Here is a 19,987-nt window from a genome sequence, read left to right as displayed (position 1 = left end):
TGGACAAGGAAAATATTTAGGTAAAATAAGTCAAAATAAATTGACTATATGTCTAAGTATATCTCTAATTCTATGTCTAAATATGGCACAACAGAACAAAGCACTAAAATGCATTAAAACAAACTACAGACATTTTGGGATAAAAAAAAAGCATCTATGTATAAGTATAGGCCTATTCATTGAAACAACACCCAGTTAGTGGTCTCAATAAACACCACAAAGAGCTTGCATGAGTACATTTATTTGGGAAAAATAAATCATATTCATACCTCAGGGGAGCCTTGAGTATCTCCAAACATCTCATCAAAGTCAGAAGGACTTTTCCTCAGGGTCTGGTCAGCAGGCAGCGTGTTGTCATTGTAAGAAGACACAAACTTAAAGTCACTGGTTCTAGAACCTGTTGTCAAGTAGGCGTCATAGTTGTAGGTGCTGCGTAAAGTTCCTGTGCCATCAACATCTGCGTAATTAGGAGGCAGATACGCGCTGGGGATGGCAACTGCTCCATCAAACAACAGTCTGGGCTTTCTCCTGCGACAAAACCTCACACCCAGGACGATGATGATGAAGGTCAGAAAGAAGGTGGACACAGACACCAGCGCAATGATCAGATAAGACGTCAGTTTGGAATTCTTCTCCTCATAAGAAATGTCCTTCAGTTCTGGCACCTCAGCCAAGTTATCAGAAATAAGTAAATACATGGAGCAGGTGGCAGAGAGAGGGGGCTGTCCGTTATCTTTCACTGCCACAATCAGGTTCTGTTTCATGCTGTCAGATTCAGAAATGTCCCGCTGGGTCCTGATCTCTCCACTGTGGAGACCAATGGTGAAAAGTCCCGGATCAGTGGACTTGATTATATGATAGGACAGCCAGGCATTCTGTCCAGAGTCTGCGTCCACCGCTATCACTTTGGACACCACAGAGCCTCCATGTGCATTTTTGGGGATCAGCTCAGTCATGAAGGAGTTACCCTCTGGGGAGGGGTACAGTATCTGAGGAGAGTTGTCATTCACATCCGATATGAAGACACTGACGCTCACGTTGCTGCTCAGCGGAGGAGAACCGTTGTCTCTGGCCATGACGTGGACTTTAAAACTCCTCAAGTGTTCGTAATCAAACGACCTGACAGCGTGGATCACACCTGTGTCTCCGTTAACAGATACATAGGAGGACACCGGGGCACCGTTCACCTCAGTGGCTAACAGAGAATAAATCACGGTACCGTTCTGTCTCCAGTCAGGGTCTCGAGCACTAACAGAACATAAAGTGGAGCCAGCTTTGTTATTTTCACTCACATATGCACTGTAGGACTGTTCCTCAAACACAGGTGGGTTGTCGTTGATGTCTGCTACAGATAAATTAATACTTTTAGAGGAGGACAGAGGAGGAGAGCCCTCGTCAGTGGCACTGATTGTAATGTTGTAATCAGACACTAGTTCACGGTCCAGTTGTCCAGTAGTCACCAGAGAATAATAGTTTTTAATAGAAGGAACTAACTTAAAGGGGACATTTTCTTGAATGGAGCAGCGGACTTGTCCGTTCTTCTCAGAGTCTCTGTCCTGAACATTAATGATGCCCACCTCTGTACCAGGTGACACATTCTCTGGTACTGGATTAGACAGTGACTTTAAACTAATCACAGGAGCGTTGTCATTTACATCAGTAATTAAAATAATGACTTTTGCATATGAGGACAGTCCTAATCCATCTTTGGCTTTCACACGTATTTCATAAGATGTTCTAAATTCATAATCAACATTTCCAATTACTCTTATTGCACCAACTTTTCGATCTATATTAAATAACTTCTCCACATCTTCTGAAACATGACCAAAATCATAACTCACTTCTCCATTCACTCCTTCATCAGCATCAGTAGCACTGACATTAATCACTATTGTATCAGGAGGAGAGTTTTCAGGCAGACTGGCTTTATAAACAGCTTGGCTGAACACTGGTACATTATCATTAGCATCCAGCACAGTGACGTGTATGACTACTGTACCTGATCTCTGAGGAGAGCCGCCATCTAAAGCTGTGAGAAGCAAATTCATCTCATTTTGTTTTTCACGGTCGAGTTCTTTATCAAGAACTAATTCTATTGTGTTACCGCTGACAGAAAGAACAAAATTATCATTTTTTCGAAGGATATATTGTTGAACTGAATTTTGTCCTATATCTGCATCGTGCCCCTCTTCTATCACAAAACGAGCTCCTTTGATGGCTGACTCACTTATCTCTAAATTAATTATGTTGTCTCTAAACATTGGTGCGTTATCATTAACATCTTGAATGTGCAGATTAATTTGATGAAGCTCCAGTGGATTCTCCAGCACGACCTCATGTTTTAGGACACACGAAGGCTTGTCTCCACAAAGATCCTCTCGGTCAATCCTGTCGGCGACAATCAGCTCTCCATTTTTCATGTTTAGATCACAATAACGTTTGTTGCTCCCCTCGGCGTCAATGCGGGCTTTTCTTGCAGACAGTGCGCTCGTCTCCAGTCCGAGATCCTTGGCTAAATTCCCAATAACATATCCTCGTTTCGTCTCCTCAGGGAAGGAAAAGCTCACGTCTCCATATGTAGAATGCAACAAAAAGAGGAGAAAATAAAAGGTGCGCCAGTGAAAAAAAGATGGTTTAAAATCCATGATGGACGACTTCCTAACACGCTGTAGAACAATGCAATGTGGTCTACAAAATCACTGACATCAGACCAGAACGTTAGTCCACAATGAAAGAAAGAAGGGCGTTCATCGGTTTGAAAACTGGTCTATAGCGCCATCGTGAGTATGAATTGGTGTATCTACCATTTCTTGTAGTTACCTAACAAACTCAAGCAACCCTTTTAAACAAACATTTCTTGCACCAAATATTGTTTAAATAAAAAACCAAAACGTAATTCAATTTCTGTAACAATATTGTAAGCTTCATATAAACTAAGAGACACAATACATATTCCCGAGCGTAAATGAACGCAGTAATGCGTGAAAAACATGCGCATATTCATCTACATTGTAAACCACACATATACTTATATCAATCGTATTTGTGATCATCTATACCAGTAGTGTAAGCCTATTTCGTGGGATACTTTTACAAAACTTTTATAATAAAATAAATAGTCATCGACTAGATGTGGACTGTATCTGCATTACATAAGCAGCACAAATATGTACAATAAAAATTAAGTGTTTTGTTCAGGGTATGAATTAAATGGCATTAGCCAACCAGCACGATTTCAATAAAGTAGAATAAAACACTGAGTATATTTGTTTGATGATAATACAAATAATACAAATAATTATTCGTATACAATAGATTTACATGTATACTGAGGTTTTAAATGATCAATTAATACAATAAAATAAATGTATATTTTTTCAAGCAATTGGAAAATTATACAATACAGGCACACTTTTGAATTACTCAGCAAACATTTACATTGTTCATGAACTCAGAGGTGACATTCCTGTTTTTTTTTCATTATTATGATTTTGTGATCTATATAGGATAGTCACTTATAAATAACATTAAAACTAAGTGGATATAAAAGTGAACTTGAATGCATACGGCAATTATACAGTATCGTAAATATATTTATCCAAACACCTGTTAAAGGTGTTTAAAACTTAAAAAAACCCAACAACAAACAAAAACAATATTCAAACATTTCAGTATGAAACCTAATTATTCTGCATTTCTAATATATGTTTCAAAGAAGCATCATGATACATGAAAGCACTGACCAGGGGCGTCACTAGCTTTTAAGGACAGGGGGGGCTTAGCCCCCAGGAGATGCACAGGATGCGAGCGAACGTTACGCGCAAGCACAAAACTTCACAAACGGCAAACACAGACTTAAATTATTCATTGTTATTATTATTATTTTAAAAAAATGCACGGGACGAAATGCAATGCTCCCCGGGACGATGGCTTTTAACCATTTTTTTTCCTCTTCGATGTATTTATTCATTTTACATTTTATATTAAATGTCTTGGTTTTTCCTCCCTCTGAAAATCCTATGAAATGTTTAACAAGCCATCCTATAATAATACAACAGCTATTTATGTAACAATACAATAAAACAAATATATTTAATGATTTCTTTTTCATTATTTTAACAGTAGGCTAATGTATATTACTTTATATAGATTCTACAAGAAACACAAAACTTAAAAACTAAATTATTTACAATTGCACACACAAGGTTTTGTGCAGCTTCACTCATTGTAAAGGAAGATAATGTGCTTCGTACACCTGCAGGACCGCAAGCAAGGTCGCAGAGAAAATGCGGACTGGAATTTGAGTGATGTGGGCATTTTCTATATGAACAAGTGGAATGGATTGGATACCGACGCACTAAAGGGGCTCTCTGCCTTACGCTACGAAGTGAGGGGAAACTGAGTGAATAATAACAGGTTATATGATTATTTATTTAAACTCATAATCAGGCCACTTTATAATGAATATGTATTTGTAAAAAAAAAATATATAACACCAAATTATTTAGGGGGGCTTAAGAATATTTTAGGGGGGCTTGAGCCCCCTAAAATAGGCCTAACAACGCCAATGGCACGGACTCATATTTTTGGTGCGGGTAAACATGATAAAATGACTTGTTTGAAAAACTGCATATCAGAGCCACATGCAATGCCAAAATCAACCCAAAGGGTTAAATATCTTTCAGAAAGACAGTCGTATGAAGCTTTTTCCACAGCAATCACAATGATACTAAACTTCACACAAACATTCAACCTCTTAAACTTCGCCATTTCGTCAAGGTACGACTACAAACAGATATATTTTATTGGGATTGTGTGCTATACAGACCAACATATAGTGGTACACAATTGAGAAGGTAAAAAAAAGACATGTATTATTACTCTTTTATTTTTATTTACAAAAAAAGAGAGAAGAGTTGGGTGTGTAAAAGGTTTTATCCCCCTTTATTCTGATCAGCAGCAGATTGCTGGATCATTGAATATTGACCAAATAACTGAATAGAGACCACTTGCGTGATAATATCAATATAAATACAGCTGTTCTATGACAGGCTCAGGTATTTGATAAGAGAATATTGGGTGGCTAACAGAATCATGAGGTACAAGGAACACACCTGGCCTATCAGGGATAAAGTTGTAGAACACTTAAGTGTTTCATTTGTAAAATAAACTGAATATCAGGTATTATTTACCTTGAACCTCAAAATTGTCTACAAGTTTAATTTGGTCTTTCACATAAAATCACTCAAAAAAACAAAAACAAGTTAATTGTCGTAATATGACAAAATGTGGGAAGGTTCAAAAGTTATGCATACTTTTTCAAGCCACTGTCAGTGTAACCTTCAAAGGAATTTGTGTATAAATAGGCAATAAAAACATGTCTCTATCATAAAAAAAACATTAACCTCCCCGTCTTGTGTTTGTCATGTCTGTGTGATAATGTTTTTGTTTTGTCATGTTCGGTTTTGTTTTTGGACTTTTTGTGCACTTTTGTTTTGTCACCATAGCAACCATTCGTTTTCACATGTCACGTCACGCACCTGTTTCAAGTTTTGAGTCACGCACCTGTTTTCGTTAATCATGTCTATAGTATTTAAGTTCATTGTTTTCAGTTTGTCGTTCTGACGACATCCCCGCATTTATACTCTCCACACACTTATGATCCTTGCTGCGCTTTTTCATGCCGTTTTTGTCCATGCCAAGTAAGATTGTTTATTATTGCCACAGTTAGTGTTTTTTGTTGTTCATAGTTTTTGCCTTTGTGCAAGTATTTGGTTTCATAGTTTGTTCTCCGCCATTGTGCGCGCCTTTTGTTTACTTACTTTTTTTGTAGTTTAAATAAAAATGTACTCACATTCCCGTCTCGCCCGAGCCAACTTTTCGTTGCATCCCGGAAAAGCAAACACCCAGGACCAAGTCATGACAGTACTGTCATGACTTGGTCCTGGGTGTTTGCTTTTCAGTACTGTCATGACTTGGTCCTGGGTGTTTGCTTTTCCGGGATGCAACGGAAAGTTGGCTCGGGCGAGACGGGAATGTGAGTACATTTTTATTTAAACTACAAAAAAAGGAAGTAAACAAAAGGCACGCACAATGGCGGAGAACAAACTATGAAACCAAATACTTGCACAAAGGCAAAAACTATGAACAACAAAAAACACTAACTGTGGCAATAATAAACAAAACTTACTTGGCATGGACAAAAACGGCATGAAAAAGCGCAGCAAGGATCATAAGTGTGTGGAGAGTATAAATGCGGGGATGTCGTCAGAACGACAAACTGAAAACAATGAACTTAAATTCTATAGACATGATTAACGAAAACAGGTGCGTGCCTCAAAACGTGAAACAGGTGCGTGACGTGACAGGTGAAAACTAATGGTTGCTATGGTGACAAAACAAAAGTGCACAAAAAGTCCAAAAACAAAACCGAACATGACAAAACAAAAACATGATCACACAGACATGACAGTGTTAGGGTCGGCACCGACCCGTTTTAGTTTTTGAATGCATAAAAGAACTACATACATTTATTTTTTTTGCATCAAGGATTTTTGACTTTGTCAGGAACCTATATTTCAACAAAATAAAACTTTTTATTTTTTTTCCACTAAATTATAAAATGCTCTGGTTGAAATTATGACCTTGGTGTCTTTAGGGTCGGTTTCGACCCAATTATAAAAATAAGATAATAAAGCAATAATTAGAGCCAAAACTGAACACACTGACATCCAGCTCCTCTACCAATCATGTGAGCTTTAGGGGGATTCTCATTTTACCTTGTTATCCAGTACTAAAACAAACAAAGACAGGCATGTCCAGACATGTGAGGTCAATTCAGTATAGAGTTGGTGACTTGCAGAGTGCACATCTCCAATTTGCAGCATGCAAAAATGAAAAAAAAGATTTACAGTGAGGAGTTCGGGATAATATTTTTTGGTGAAAATGAGGGAGAGGACACAGAGCAGCATAGTGATACGGATGAACAGGTTTCTGAGGAGAAAGACAATGTGGAGTATCATCCAGTAGACACAGACACATCTGATGAGTCTGATGAGGAGGTCATACCAAAGACTATAACAATGGGAGCCATTACCCCCCTGCTTGGCACTCAGCATCAAGGGTTGGAATTGGGGGTTAAATCACCAAAAATGATTCCCGGGCGCGGCACCGCTGCTGCCCTCACCTCCCAGGGGGTGAACAAGGGTGATGGGTCAAATGCAGAGGACAGATTTCACCACACCTAATGTGTGTGTGACAATCATTGGTACTTTAGGTCGGTAGGTTGTGAGTTCAAACCCCGGCCGAATCATAACAAAGACTATAAAAATGAGACCCATTACCTCCCTGCTTGGCACTCAGCATCAAGGGTTGGAATTGGGGGTTAAATCACCAAAAATGATTCCCGGGCGCGGCCACCGCTGCTGCTCACTGCTCCCCTCACCTCCCAGGGGGTGATCAAGGGTGATGGGTCAAATGCAGAGAATAATTTTGCCGCACCTAGTGTGTGTGTGTGACAATCATTGGTACTTGAACTTGAACTTGAACTTAACTTGATTTGCTTGATTGGTTGTTGTTTGTTTGACCTTGCAAATCTATATTTTGTGTTATGACTTGTTCTGCTTTTCATTTTGTGTTTGTATTAGAGTTCTGTTGCTGAAAAAAATAATTGTTAGCCTTTTTCTTGAAGTAAATATATATAGGTCGAAATTGACCCGTAACACCATAGATGTTACTATAGTTAAAATTATTAAAATGAAAAAAATAATTAAACAAATGTATTCAAGAGATGTGTTCTAATACCCCTCAGTAACAGTCAGGTAACCAGTGTTGGGTTAGTTACTGAAAAGCAGTAACTAGTTACAGTTACTAGTTACTTAATTTCAAAAGTAACTCAGTTACTAACTCAGTTACTTACACCAAAAAGTAATGCGTTACTGTGAAAAGTAACTACTGAGTTACTTCTTTTTTCTTTTTTTTTTAAAGCTCCAATTAATGCCCTTTTAGCCTTCATTTCAGTACTGTTATTGTAGTGGAGAATAATACAATCTGTTGATCAACTTGACATGCATTTGCATCACTCAACTCTGCTAAGCCATGTGCTCTACATACAACACACAAAGACAAAGATATGTTACAAAGGCCAATTTGTTTCTGGCCAGAACAAATTGACAAAACTATTTTAAATAGTTGCAACATAACATACATAAGTAACAAACAGCATAATAACAGCATAGATGTAAACCAAGAAAGGCACACACTATATACACAAAGTCTAACCAGGCATTTTCTTCCTCAAGTAATTCTTATACAAAATCATGTCTGAAACCCAGAACACTACACATTTCCCCAGTTTTAGTTTAGAGATAAGGAAAGATTGGCCTGGCCCACTAGGATCCCTCTTTATGTTTGTGAACTTTATAGTCTATACATTTAGAGTGATGTGATAATCAAACACTCTAGAAGTCTAGAATGAAAGAGTATATAAGAGAATTGACAGCAACGTTCCCTCTCAGGAGCGCGCATGTGCAATTGCGCACTGCTCAAGCGTCCTCTGCGCACGGCAAATCTATGCCATGCACAAAATCAAATAAAAAAATAAGCGCATAACAATTTTCGACACGACACGGACACGACAGAGAAAACCGTTTTCGTCATCATTGTTCAAATATTGTAACGTCTGTCGAGACGCTTTGAGGACATGAATTCCATCCATCACTTTACTGAGCAAAACTCTTTACTGTCGGCCATAAACACATCACCAAAACATTAGTAAAAAAAATGATATCTAGCAAAACTGGTCATTTTCTGCAGTACAAACCAGACCAAAAGCAACTTTGTTATATCAACAGCAGCCGCTCGCTCTCTCACGTGCGCCAACACTTGCATATATGGCACTTAGCCAGTGATGCGTTTACAGCCACACAAAAAGTCGGACAACTCCAACACCACACATAAAGTGTCATTCCAGGTCGTTACACTATGATTTACCAATCAAATGTGTGCTTATTCTAGTGTCATTTATTAGGAATCTTAATTTATAAATATTAATCATTAAATGCTGTTAGTATATTAAATAAATACTAATAAAAATATATTTTTTACAAACAGGAAGTTGCAGGAATGTACACATGATCCCCTGCTTACATCTCATTGTGCAACATGTGAATGTTTTAATGGGAACTAAATGCAATGTCTGAAAGGGGTACAAATTATTTCCAAAGCAGGACCTCCACCCATACAAACAATACAAGTACACAGTTCATGAAAAACAATATTTTTTGTTATTGTCATTATAAGTGGGCCTAAACACTTATATTAGAAATGGAAATGACTGCTGTCATTTGATTCTAATAATAAGAGAATGTTGTCTGTCTATCTGTGTTGGCCCTGTGATGAGGTGGGGACTTGTCCAGGGTGTACACTGCCTTCCGCCCGAATGCAGCTGAGATAGGCTCCAGCGACCCCGAAAGGGACAAGCGGTAGAAAATGGATGGATGGATGGAGATGCAAGTTGTTATTTAGTGAGGTTTGGGACAGGTGTGCTGCTGATGTAGCCACAGTGTGCACGTCTAAAGTTGCTCACATGGACTCCACTCAATGCTCAGGGACTTTTTGCATTTGCTCACACATGAACAATTAGAGGGAACATTGATTGACAGAGTGTGTACCTTCAGCGGTGAATGGTGGTGGTGGTGGAGGTGAAGTGGCATCAGAGTCTCTGTCTCTCTTTACTAGCTTCGTCGAAGCATGTTGCTATGTAGCTTGTTTCAGCAGATTTGAATTGCTGTTTTGGGCAGTAGATGGCATATTTGATCCAAAGCACAATTTACATTTAACTAAAATGTTATTTTCTTTGTGCTCGACAAAAGAAAAGTAGTGAAAATATCTCCATGTTAGCAAACTCGACTTCTGGCTCCGCCATGATCAGACACGCCCCCCCCCTCGCTCCCCACACTCACACTCAGACACACCCACACAGAGCGCATGTCTATCTCTCTTCTCCGGCTTGTGACACAAGAAGAATCAGAACGACACAGCAGCTCTCCGATAAAACACACTTTATACTACATAAAAAGTAACGTAAAATAACGCAGTAACGCATCATTTGTAACGGTAACGGAGTTACTGAATATAAAAAAATAACGCGTTAGATTACTAGTTACCGCCGAAACTAACGGCGTTACAGTAACGCGTTACTTTGTAACGCGTTAGTCCCAACACTGCAGGTAACACAACAACCTTTTATTTATTTATAACATTCTCTTGAGGTTCATTTTACCATTTTTTAATTTGAAATCGAGGGGTATACTGACAAAACAAAAGGCCCAATGGCCCACACCAAACATATTAAAACCAATATTTTCATGGATAAGGAAGCCTAACAAGGTAACCAAGAGATGAGAAACAAATTGGATGATAGATAATTGTTTTTAGTGTATTTTACAGCTGATTTAAGACATGAGTCAAAACCGACCCGTTAACATAAGAGATGGTAACTGAAAGCTAACACAAGAGGAAGGTTAAGACCCTTTCCAGTCTTTTCATCAACAAACTACACAGATCTTCACAGACATACACGAAGAAAAACACGACCAACTAAATTCATTAGGTTTTAGATCTAACCAGGGTTTTCACAACAATAAATGCAAATGGTGCATTTTCACTTACAGTAATATATTGACTGCTGAGTTCTGGGTGCATGGTATCGAGTCATAACAAACACATGTTGATGTGAAGAAAAGGAAAGTGTTGTTACTATTAATGTGTAAAACAACATTATCTTTGAGAACAAGGAAAATACAATAACATCAGGTTACACTCATGTATATGGACAGCAACCAGTTGATCCACATGTCTCAACAAAGACCCCAAACAACATGTACTATATAAGTGTATGCATTTCAAAATAATTCATTTAATAAGAAAGTAAAACATATGACTTGTATTCATACCTCGGGGGAAGCTTGAGTATCTCCAAACAGCTCATCAAAGTCAGAAGGACTTTTCCTCAGAGTCTGGTCAGCAGGGAGCGTGTTGTCATTGTAAGAAGACACAAACTTAAAGTCACTGGTTCTAGAACCTGTTGTCAAGTAGGCGTCATAGTTGTAGGTGCTGCGTAAAGTTCCGGTTCCGTCAAAATCTGCGTAATTAGGAGGCAGATACGCGCTGGGGATGGCAACTGCTCCATCAAACAACAGTCTGGGCTTTCTTCTGCGACAAAACCTCACACCCAGGACGATGATGATGAAGGTCAGAAAGAAGGTGGACACAGACACCAGCGCGATGATCAGATAAGACGTCAGTTTGGAATTCTTCTCGTCATAAGACATGTCTTTCAGTTCTGGCACCTCAGCCAAGTTATCAGAAATAAGTAAATACATGGAGCAGGTGGCAGAGAGAGGGGGCTGTCCGTTATCTTTCACTGCCACAATCAGGTTCTGTTTCATGCTGTCAGATTCAGAAATGTCCCGCTGGGTCCTGATCTCTCCACTGTGGAGACCAATGGTGAAAAGTCCCGGATCAGTGGACTTGACTATATGATAGGACAGCCAGGCGTTCTGTCCGGAGTCTGCGTCCACCGCTATCACTTTGGACACCACAGAGCCTCCATGTGCAGCTTTGGGGACCAGCTCGGTCATGAAGGAGTTACCCTCTGGGGAAGGGTACAGTATCTGAGGAGAGTTGTCATTCACATCCGATATGAACACACTGACGCTCACGTTGCTGCTCAGTGGAGGAGAACCGTTGTCTCTGGCCATGACGTGGACTTTAAAATTCCTCAAATGTTCATAATCAAATGACCTGACAGCGTGGATCACACCTGTGTCTCCGTTGACAGACACATAGGAGGACACCGGGGCTCCGTTCACCTCACCAGCTAACAGAGAATAAATGACAGTACCGTTCTGTCTCCAGTCAGGGTCTCGAGCACTAACGGAACATAAAGTGGATCCAGCTTTGTTATTTTCACTCACATATGCGCTGTAGGACTGTTCCTCAAACACAGGTGGGTTGTCGTTGATGTCTGCTACAGATATGTGAAGACTCTTAGAGGAGGACAGAGGAGGAGAGCCCTCGTCAGTGGCACTGATTGTAATGTTGTAATCAGACACTAGTTCACGGTCCAGTTGTCCAGTAGTCACCAGAGAATAATAGCTTTTAATAGAAGGAACTAACTTAAAGGGGACATTTTGTTGAAGGGAGCAGAGGACCTGTCCGTTTTGCTCAGAGTCTCTGTCCTGAACATTAATGATGCCCACCTCTGTACCAGGTGATACATTCTCTTGCACTGCAATTGACAGTGACTTCAGTTGTATAATAGGAGTATTATCATTTACATCAGTAAGATCAACAATTAATGTTGAATAAGATACTAATCCAAGACCATCTTTAGCGCTTATTTGCATTTCATAGGATGACATTTTCTCATAATCAACAACACCAGCCACTCTAACATCTCCAGTTTTGGGATGCAATGTAAATACATTAATATTGTCATCAGAAACATGATCAAATGCATATGTAATTTCACTATTTAATCCTTCATCTGCATCACTTGCACTCACTGTGATCACCAATGTATCAAGAGGAGAGTTTTCAGGCAGACTGGCTTCATAGACTGTCTGACTAAACACTGGTACATTATCATTAGCATCCAGCACAGTGACATGTATGATTACTGTACCTGATCTCTGAGGAGAGCCGCCATCATATGCAGTCAGAGAGAGAACAATTTCTTTTTTGTCTTCTCTATCTAATTCTTTGTCTAAGACCAATTCACAGTACTTCCGTCCACCTAATTTAGTGTTTACATTCAATTTGAAATGATCATTATGCTGTAACGTGTAGCTTTGAACAGCATTTTCACCAATGTCTCCATCATGTGCTTCCCCAAGAAGAAAACGTTCTCCTTTGTCTGCTGATTCTTGGATTTCAAAATTAAGTGAATCCTCTTTAAACTGTGGTGAATTATCATTAATATCTACAACACGAATATTAATTTGATGCAGCTCTAATGGATTTTCCAGCACTAGTTCTTGTTTAAGAACACATGAAGCCTTTTTGCCACAAAGCCCTTCTCTGTCAATCCTTTCCTGAACAACCAAGTCACCAGTGTTGAGGTTGATGCCGCAGTGCTGAACGTTGTTTCCCTCGGGATTAATGCGTGCTTCACGAGCAGATAACTGGCCCAAATCAAGTCCCAAATCCTTGGCAATATTTCCAATTACAGATCCACGTTTCATCTCCTCTGGGGAAGAGTAGCTCACGTCTCCATTGATGGTGTGGAGGAAAAAGAAAAGAAAGGCGAGGCAATAGCAATGTGGTTTCCATCTTTTGTTCTCCATTGTAATATAAATGTAAGGAGAAAACAATTCCAAAATGGTTTTTATCTCCCCAAATATTCAACGCTTTTTACATCCCGTCATGTAAACACCCGTCTTGGTCGGATCCACGTAACACTAAAATCGGGTACGTGTGTTGTTATAAATGGGTGGGGAATTAACATTTCGTTCATGAGTGCATACTGACCCCTAGAGTCCAATTTCTGACATTACATCTAGTTGTCTGGGAAAATATTATCCATAACATGTCACAAATTGACATCAGTAGTACATACATATTGTATGACTGTTCATTTGTGAATTTGTGCAGTTTGTATAGCAATTTTAAACATAATAACATCAAAGAAAAACAACATGTATACACTTGAAATAATCTAATCGACTGCATCATTACTGCAAAGTCTTGGTCGATCAAAAATGTATTTTCCAATAAAGAAGTTGGGTGAAAAAACGTAATCAGCCGAAAAATAGAGCAACAAAAAGTTCAGCACCATGGACAGAAATACGCGAGTCCAGTCCCTCCTTAACGTGTCAGAATGTGCTCAAAGCCGGCAAAGAGATCATAAAATAAATACATATTTCTGAACTCATACGTTAACAATTCTAACTGCATGTTTCTGCATAATGTATCACACAATAAGTCGCCTGAAGTCTTCCTCCCTAAGTTTGTAACAATAACCAACTTTATCTAAAGCAATAGTGCTGAAATATTGTCTGTGTTACACTCTACAGCAGTGGTCCACAAACTACGGCCCCCGGGCCGGATCCGGCCTCCCAGCATCCAAAATCCGGCCCAAGGGAAGTCCAAAGTTATTTATTTTTTTTAATTTTTTTATTTTATTTTTTTTTTTTTTTTTAAATCTTTACTTTCTCATCCATTTTCTACCGCCTGTTACTCTCTGTGTCTCCTAGCCGCTCAGGCAAATCATATTGTCTAAAAATGAATTTTCCCATCGATAACGTGACAATGTTAAATGTCAAAACGGATGAAAAAGACAATGTATATATATATATATATATATATATATATTAGAGATGCGCGGTTTGCGGGCACAACCGCGGAGTCCGCGGATTATCCGCGAATCGGGCGGATGAAATTTAAAAATATTAGATTTTATCAGCGGGTCGGGTCGGGTCGGGTCGGGCGATTGAAATTTAAAAAAATTAGATTTTAAATAGATTCAGGCGGGTGGCAGTTAAACCAATTCGGAAATATATATACATAGTTAAATGTTGTTACCCACATACGAAAAACGAGCAGGCACCTGCTGCATATGCCACAACAGAAGAAAAAAAAAAAAGAGATGGACACTTTTACGGAGCGGAGAAGGCCCCCGACGCCTCGCCGGGGTCCGGGACCGAGGCCCCTTCCCCCGAGAGGGCCCCACCGGGAGCCGTAGCTGAGGCGATCCGCGAGAAGGGCCCGACGCACGTCCAGGGTCACCACCGCGCCCACCGCACCGACACCCCGCCTCGTCCGCCTTCGCCGCGGCCGGCGTCACGCGCAGCAGGTGAGCAGCTTACCTGCCCGCCACCCCTGTGGCCGGGGGCTCGTAACAGGGGTCACTCCGCGCGCGCAGCTTACCTGCCCGCCACCCCTGTTGCCGGGGGCGCGTAACAGGGGTCACTCCGCGCGCAGTGCGCTCACGAATGGGGTGGGGCTCACCCTGCTTGATATAGACAGCAGCTAGGACGGTGGCCATGGAAGTTGGAACCCGCTAAGGAGTGTGTAACAACCCACCTGCCGAATCAACTAGCCCTGAAAATGGATGGCGCTGGAGCGTCGGGCCCATATACCCGGCCGTCGCCGGCAGCGAGACGCGCTTGGAGGTGCGCTCAGCGCGGCTCCCATATGATTGCGCACTGGTGTGCGTCTGGGTCGTGACAGCGTGGCACGCGAATGCTGCATTGGATCAGTCTCTTTTCTTTAACAGGCAAAAGCTTTATAACCTCACTAATGCCTTGCATCGTCTATATTAGATATATAACAACGGGCGGGTGCGGGCGGATGGCGGGCGGATGCGGTTCTGATCAAATGTTAGATCGGGTGGATTGCGGATGGTTGACGACTTTCTGATGCTGTTGCGGATGAAATAATTGCCTATCCGCGCATCTCTAATATATATATATATATATATATATATATATATATATATATATATATATATATATATATATATATATACACATATATATATATATATATTGTCAGGATTAGGACTATGGCTATGTTTGTTCTCCCGTGGTGCAAATGATTTGGACCAGACATGGCGTGAAGGTGAATACATTTTAATTCTAACTCAAAAAAATACAAAAAGGTATAAACAAAAGGCGCTCACAGCGGAGGTAAAACAACTTGGCTATGAAAACAAATACTTGCACGTGGGCAAAAAAACTAAGGACATGAACAAAAGTCGCTAACTGTGGCATGAATAGAAACAACTTACTTGGACATGGCATGAAGTGCGCAGAGGTAAACAAAGTGTGAAGCAGAGTCAGGGGTATGAATCCGGATGTCGCCAGAAAGACAAACTGAAAACAATGAACTTAAATACTACAGACATGATTAACGAAAACAGGTGCGTGACTCAAAACGTGAAACATGTGCGTGACGTGACAGGTGAAAACTAATGGGTTGCTATGGTGACAAACAAGAGTGCACAATGAGTCCAAACGTGGAACAGGTGAAACTAATGGGTAATCATGGAAACAAGACAAGGGAGTGAAAAGCCAGAAACTAAAGAGTCCAATAACTAAACAAAACAAAACATGACTAAAACAAAACATGATTACAGCCCGGCCCCCGGCCACATTTTTTTAACCCAATGCGGCCCACGAGTCAAAAAGTTTGGGGCCCCTTTCTCGATAGCTCATGGACACAAATCAACATGCATCAAAATCAAGTTATAACTTGATTCTTTGTGGGTTTTCATCTGCTTTAGTGAGACAAGTGTTTTTTTTGGGGGTTTTTTTCAAGACATACATGAATTTACTGCATCTGTCAAAACACGTAACAATTAAAATCAGCAACAACACAACTATTTCCCCCATAGGAACTTAAGACATTACAAGACCATGTTTCCAACTTTTTCTTTAACACGAGATCCATGTATTTGGCCTCCTAATGGCTGAGTGGTTGGCCTGTTGGCTTCTAAATCTATGGGAAGCAAATTCATTTCCTGTTGTTTTTCCACAGTCAAGTTCTTTAACAAGAACTAATTATTTTGTGTTACAACAGACAGCAATATTTATTTATTTATTTTTTCTCAGACTGTATCGTTTAAATGAATTTTGCCCTATGTTTGCATTGTACACCTCTTCTATCACAAAATGAGCTCCCTTGTGTAATTAATACAGGGTAACAATTGTTTGTATATCATTCATTAGTCAGTAGACAATACTAATAAATAGAGATCACAAGACTTGAAGATAGCATCAATCAGATGCATTTAAATCATCCACAACATCAACATTATTTACATACTTTATTTAGTGTTTTAGAATTGAATGTCCAAATAGAACAATTTTAAAAATGATACTGACTTGTAAACCAGCAATTAAAAATATGTCACTGCATATTTTGTGTTAACAGTGAATAGTCAAACTTTTTACCAAAAAAGCGATCTTTGTAAGTCTCTGACGATCACGATAACCACAAGTGTCATTTAGACACATTAAAACTTTACAAACACCACCAAATAGCAGTGGAAAGGTGCAGTTATCCGTTAGAGCCGGAGCTTGACAGTTATTAGCACTATCTTATTAGCATGTAGCATTATCTTACTCAACTGTATTTACATTCCCACATAGCTAAACAAGCTGACATGACAATCACCCCATTGTGTACGAGAGTCAGACAGCTTATTGCAAACAGTCACTTTAGAGAACCAGTAAGAACGTGGAAACTACAACTTCACCTGTAGGTGTGAATATAGAAGAAACTGAAATGTTTGACAAATCAGACTACAGCATACTTGCCAACCTTGAGACCTCCAATTTCGGGAAGGTGGCGGCGGGGGGGGGGGGGGGGGGGGGGGGGGGGGTCGTGGTTGAGGTGGGGCGTGGTTGGGGGCGTGGTTAAGAGGGGAGGAGTATATTTACAGCTAGAATTCACCAAGTATATATAAGAAATACTTGACTTTCAGTGAATTCTAGCTATATATACATATATATATATTATTATTTTATATATATATATATATATATATATATATATATATATATATATATATATATATATATATATATATATATATACATATATGTCTTAATAAGGTTATCCAAAAAATAGTGCTCGATACCGTAGTAGAGCGCAATATATGTATGTGTGGGAAAAAAAATCACAAGACTATTTCATCTCTACAGGCCTGTTTCATGAGGGGGGGTACCCTCAATCATCAGGAGATTTTAATGGGAGCATTCGCATACCATGGTTTATATAGGGCACAGAGTGGGTGGGTACAGGCAATCACCACGCCCCTACGCCAGCCTGTACCCACCCACTCTGTGCCCTATATAAACCATGGTATGCGAATGCTCCCATTAAAATCTCCTGATGATTGAGGGTACCCCCCCTCATGAAACAGGCCTGTAGAGATGAAATAGTCTTGTGATTTTTTTTCCCACACATACATATATATATATATATATATATATATATATATATATATATATATATATATATATATATATATATATATATATACATATATAAATAAGAGAAATACTTGAATTTCAGTGTTCATTTATTTACACATATACACACACATAACACTCATCTACTCATTGTTGAGTTAAGGGTTGAATTGTCCATCCTTGTTCTATTGTCTGTCACTATTTTTCTAACCATGCTGAACACCCTCTCTGATGATGCATTCTGCTTCGTCTCCTTGTTGTGTGCACAGTTGTGCACTGCACTCTCTAAAAGCCATAGATATTATTGGCAAATATGCATGTACAGTAGATGGCAGTATTGTCCTGTTTAAGAGTGTCATAACATTGCTGTTTACGGCAGACGAACTGCTTTACGGTAGACGAAAACGTGACTGCTGTTGTGTGTTTTTGCCGCGCTGGGAGGACATAAATGAAACTGCCTAACAATAAACCCACATAAGAAACCAAGAACTCGCCCTCGATCATTCTACAGTTATAATGTGATTGGGCAGGCATGCTGTGTATATTGTGGGAAAGCGTACGTGAAAACAGGCTGTTGACACGTCACGCAGGTCCGCATGGAGCTGGAGGGGGCGTGGCCTCCAGCTCCGCCTGAATTTCGGGAGATTTTCGGGAGAAAATTTGTCCCGGGAGGTTTTCGGGAGAGGCGCTGAATTTCTGGAGTCTCCCGGAAAATCCGTGAGGGTTGGCAAGTATGGACTACAGTGCATGAAAACGTACTGACTGTAAAATGTGACAGGACATCAAACAGGTCAGCACATATTTTCAAAATTGACTTACAAACTATGAAACATAGCATTTAAATTACGCGCTGTCATTTGTGTCAGTATAGAAATGTTCATATTTAACCCTACAGTACAATAATTCCACTTACAACTAAAAAACAACATGTTGCAATAAATTGTAGATGGTTTTTTTATGTTTTACTTTTACACAAACACATCAACTGCGGTTGTAGTCCAAGAACCATAAGAAAATAGATACTAAATGAATATGAAGTTACTTACAAGTTACTAAATACTCAAATTATGGAATGGATTATGCAAAGAAGTCAAACAAAGTGATCTAATTTGAGAGGCTGTTCAAACTGCAAGTGTTTACAAAGTACAGGGAATACAAATCTTGATAACCATCTTGAACTTTGTTGAACATGATAAATTGTTAATCTCATTATGTGAATCATTCTCCAAAATCATGGAAAAATTATTCAATAGTCGATTAGATTTATTTATTAACAAAAGTGGGACGCTTGTGGAGAACCAATATGGATTCCGAGCAAATATCTCAACATCAATAGCATTAACCAAAATAACAGAGGAAATTACCAATGCAATAGATGATAAAGAATGTGCGGCCGCAGTATTCATGGACTTAACAAAAGCATTTGACACATTTAATCATGATATTTTAATACGAAAATTAGAACGATATGGCATCAGAGGTTTGGTATTGAATTGGGTAAGAAGTTATTTAACCAACAGGAAACAATATGTGAAGATGGGTGAAAATATGTCAACACGGCTAGATATATCCTGTGGTGTACCCCAGCGATCAATACTGGGACCAAGATTGTTCAATCTTTATATAAATGACATTTGTAAGGTTACAAAGGACTTAAAGTTGGTTTTATTTGCGGACGACACAACTGCTTTCTGTTCAGGAGAGAGCACACAGAAGATAATACAAATAATAACAGAAGAAATGAACAAATTAAAAAGATGGTTTGACAAAAACAGACTATCTTTGAATCTCAGTAAAATTAAAATAATGCTATTTGGTAATAGTAGAAAAGAGCATCATACACAAATACAAATAGACGGAGTAGACATAGAAAGGTTAAAAGAAACCAGATTTTTGGGAGTATTAATAGATGATCAAATGAACTGGAAATCTCATATACAAAACATACAACATAAGGTGGCAAAAAACATTTCAATAATGAATAAAGCAAAATATGTCCTGGG

General features: G+C 39.3%; 2 protein-coding genes across 2 annotated transcripts; both read right to left on the bottom strand.

Annotated features, from left to right (window-relative positions):
- Positions 1-263: 263 nt before the first annotated feature.
- LOC133583425 (protocadherin gamma-A11-like) lies at positions 264-2,717 on the bottom strand. Its single transcript, XM_061937625.2, has one exon. It carries the CDS (start codon positions 2,646-2,648, stop codon positions 264-266), a length of 2,385 nt encoding a protein of 794 aa, XP_061793609.2. The 5' UTR covers positions 2,649-2,717.
- A 7,604-nt stretch (positions 2,718-10,321) lies between these two features.
- LOC133576763 (protocadherin beta-16-like) lies at positions 10,322-13,367 on the bottom strand. Its single transcript, XM_061930101.2, has one exon. It carries the CDS (start codon positions 13,350-13,352, stop codon positions 10,953-10,955), a length of 2,400 nt encoding a protein of 799 aa, XP_061786085.1. The 5' UTR covers positions 13,353-13,367; the 3' UTR covers positions 10,322-10,952.
- Positions 13,368-19,987: the final 6,620 nt, after the last annotated feature.

This window comes from Nerophis lumbriciformis, linkage group LG36 (assembly GCF_033978685.3).
Source record: "Nerophis lumbriciformis linkage group LG36, RoL_Nlum_v2.1, whole genome shotgun sequence".
NCBI lineage: Eukaryota > Metazoa > Chordata > Actinopteri > Syngnathiformes > Syngnathidae > Nerophis > Nerophis lumbriciformis.
This window is presented reverse-complemented; position numbering and strand designations above follow the sequence as displayed.

Excerpts from the sequence above, each read along its gene's own strand:
- LOC133583425 (XM_061937625.2), bottom strand. The coding sequence starts at position 2,648 with ATGGATTTTAAACCATCTTTTTTTCACTGGCGCACCTTTTATTTTCTC.
- LOC133576763 (XM_061930101.2), bottom strand. The coding sequence starts at position 13,352 with ATGGAGAACAAAAGATGGAAACCACATTGCTATTGCCTCGCCTTTCTT.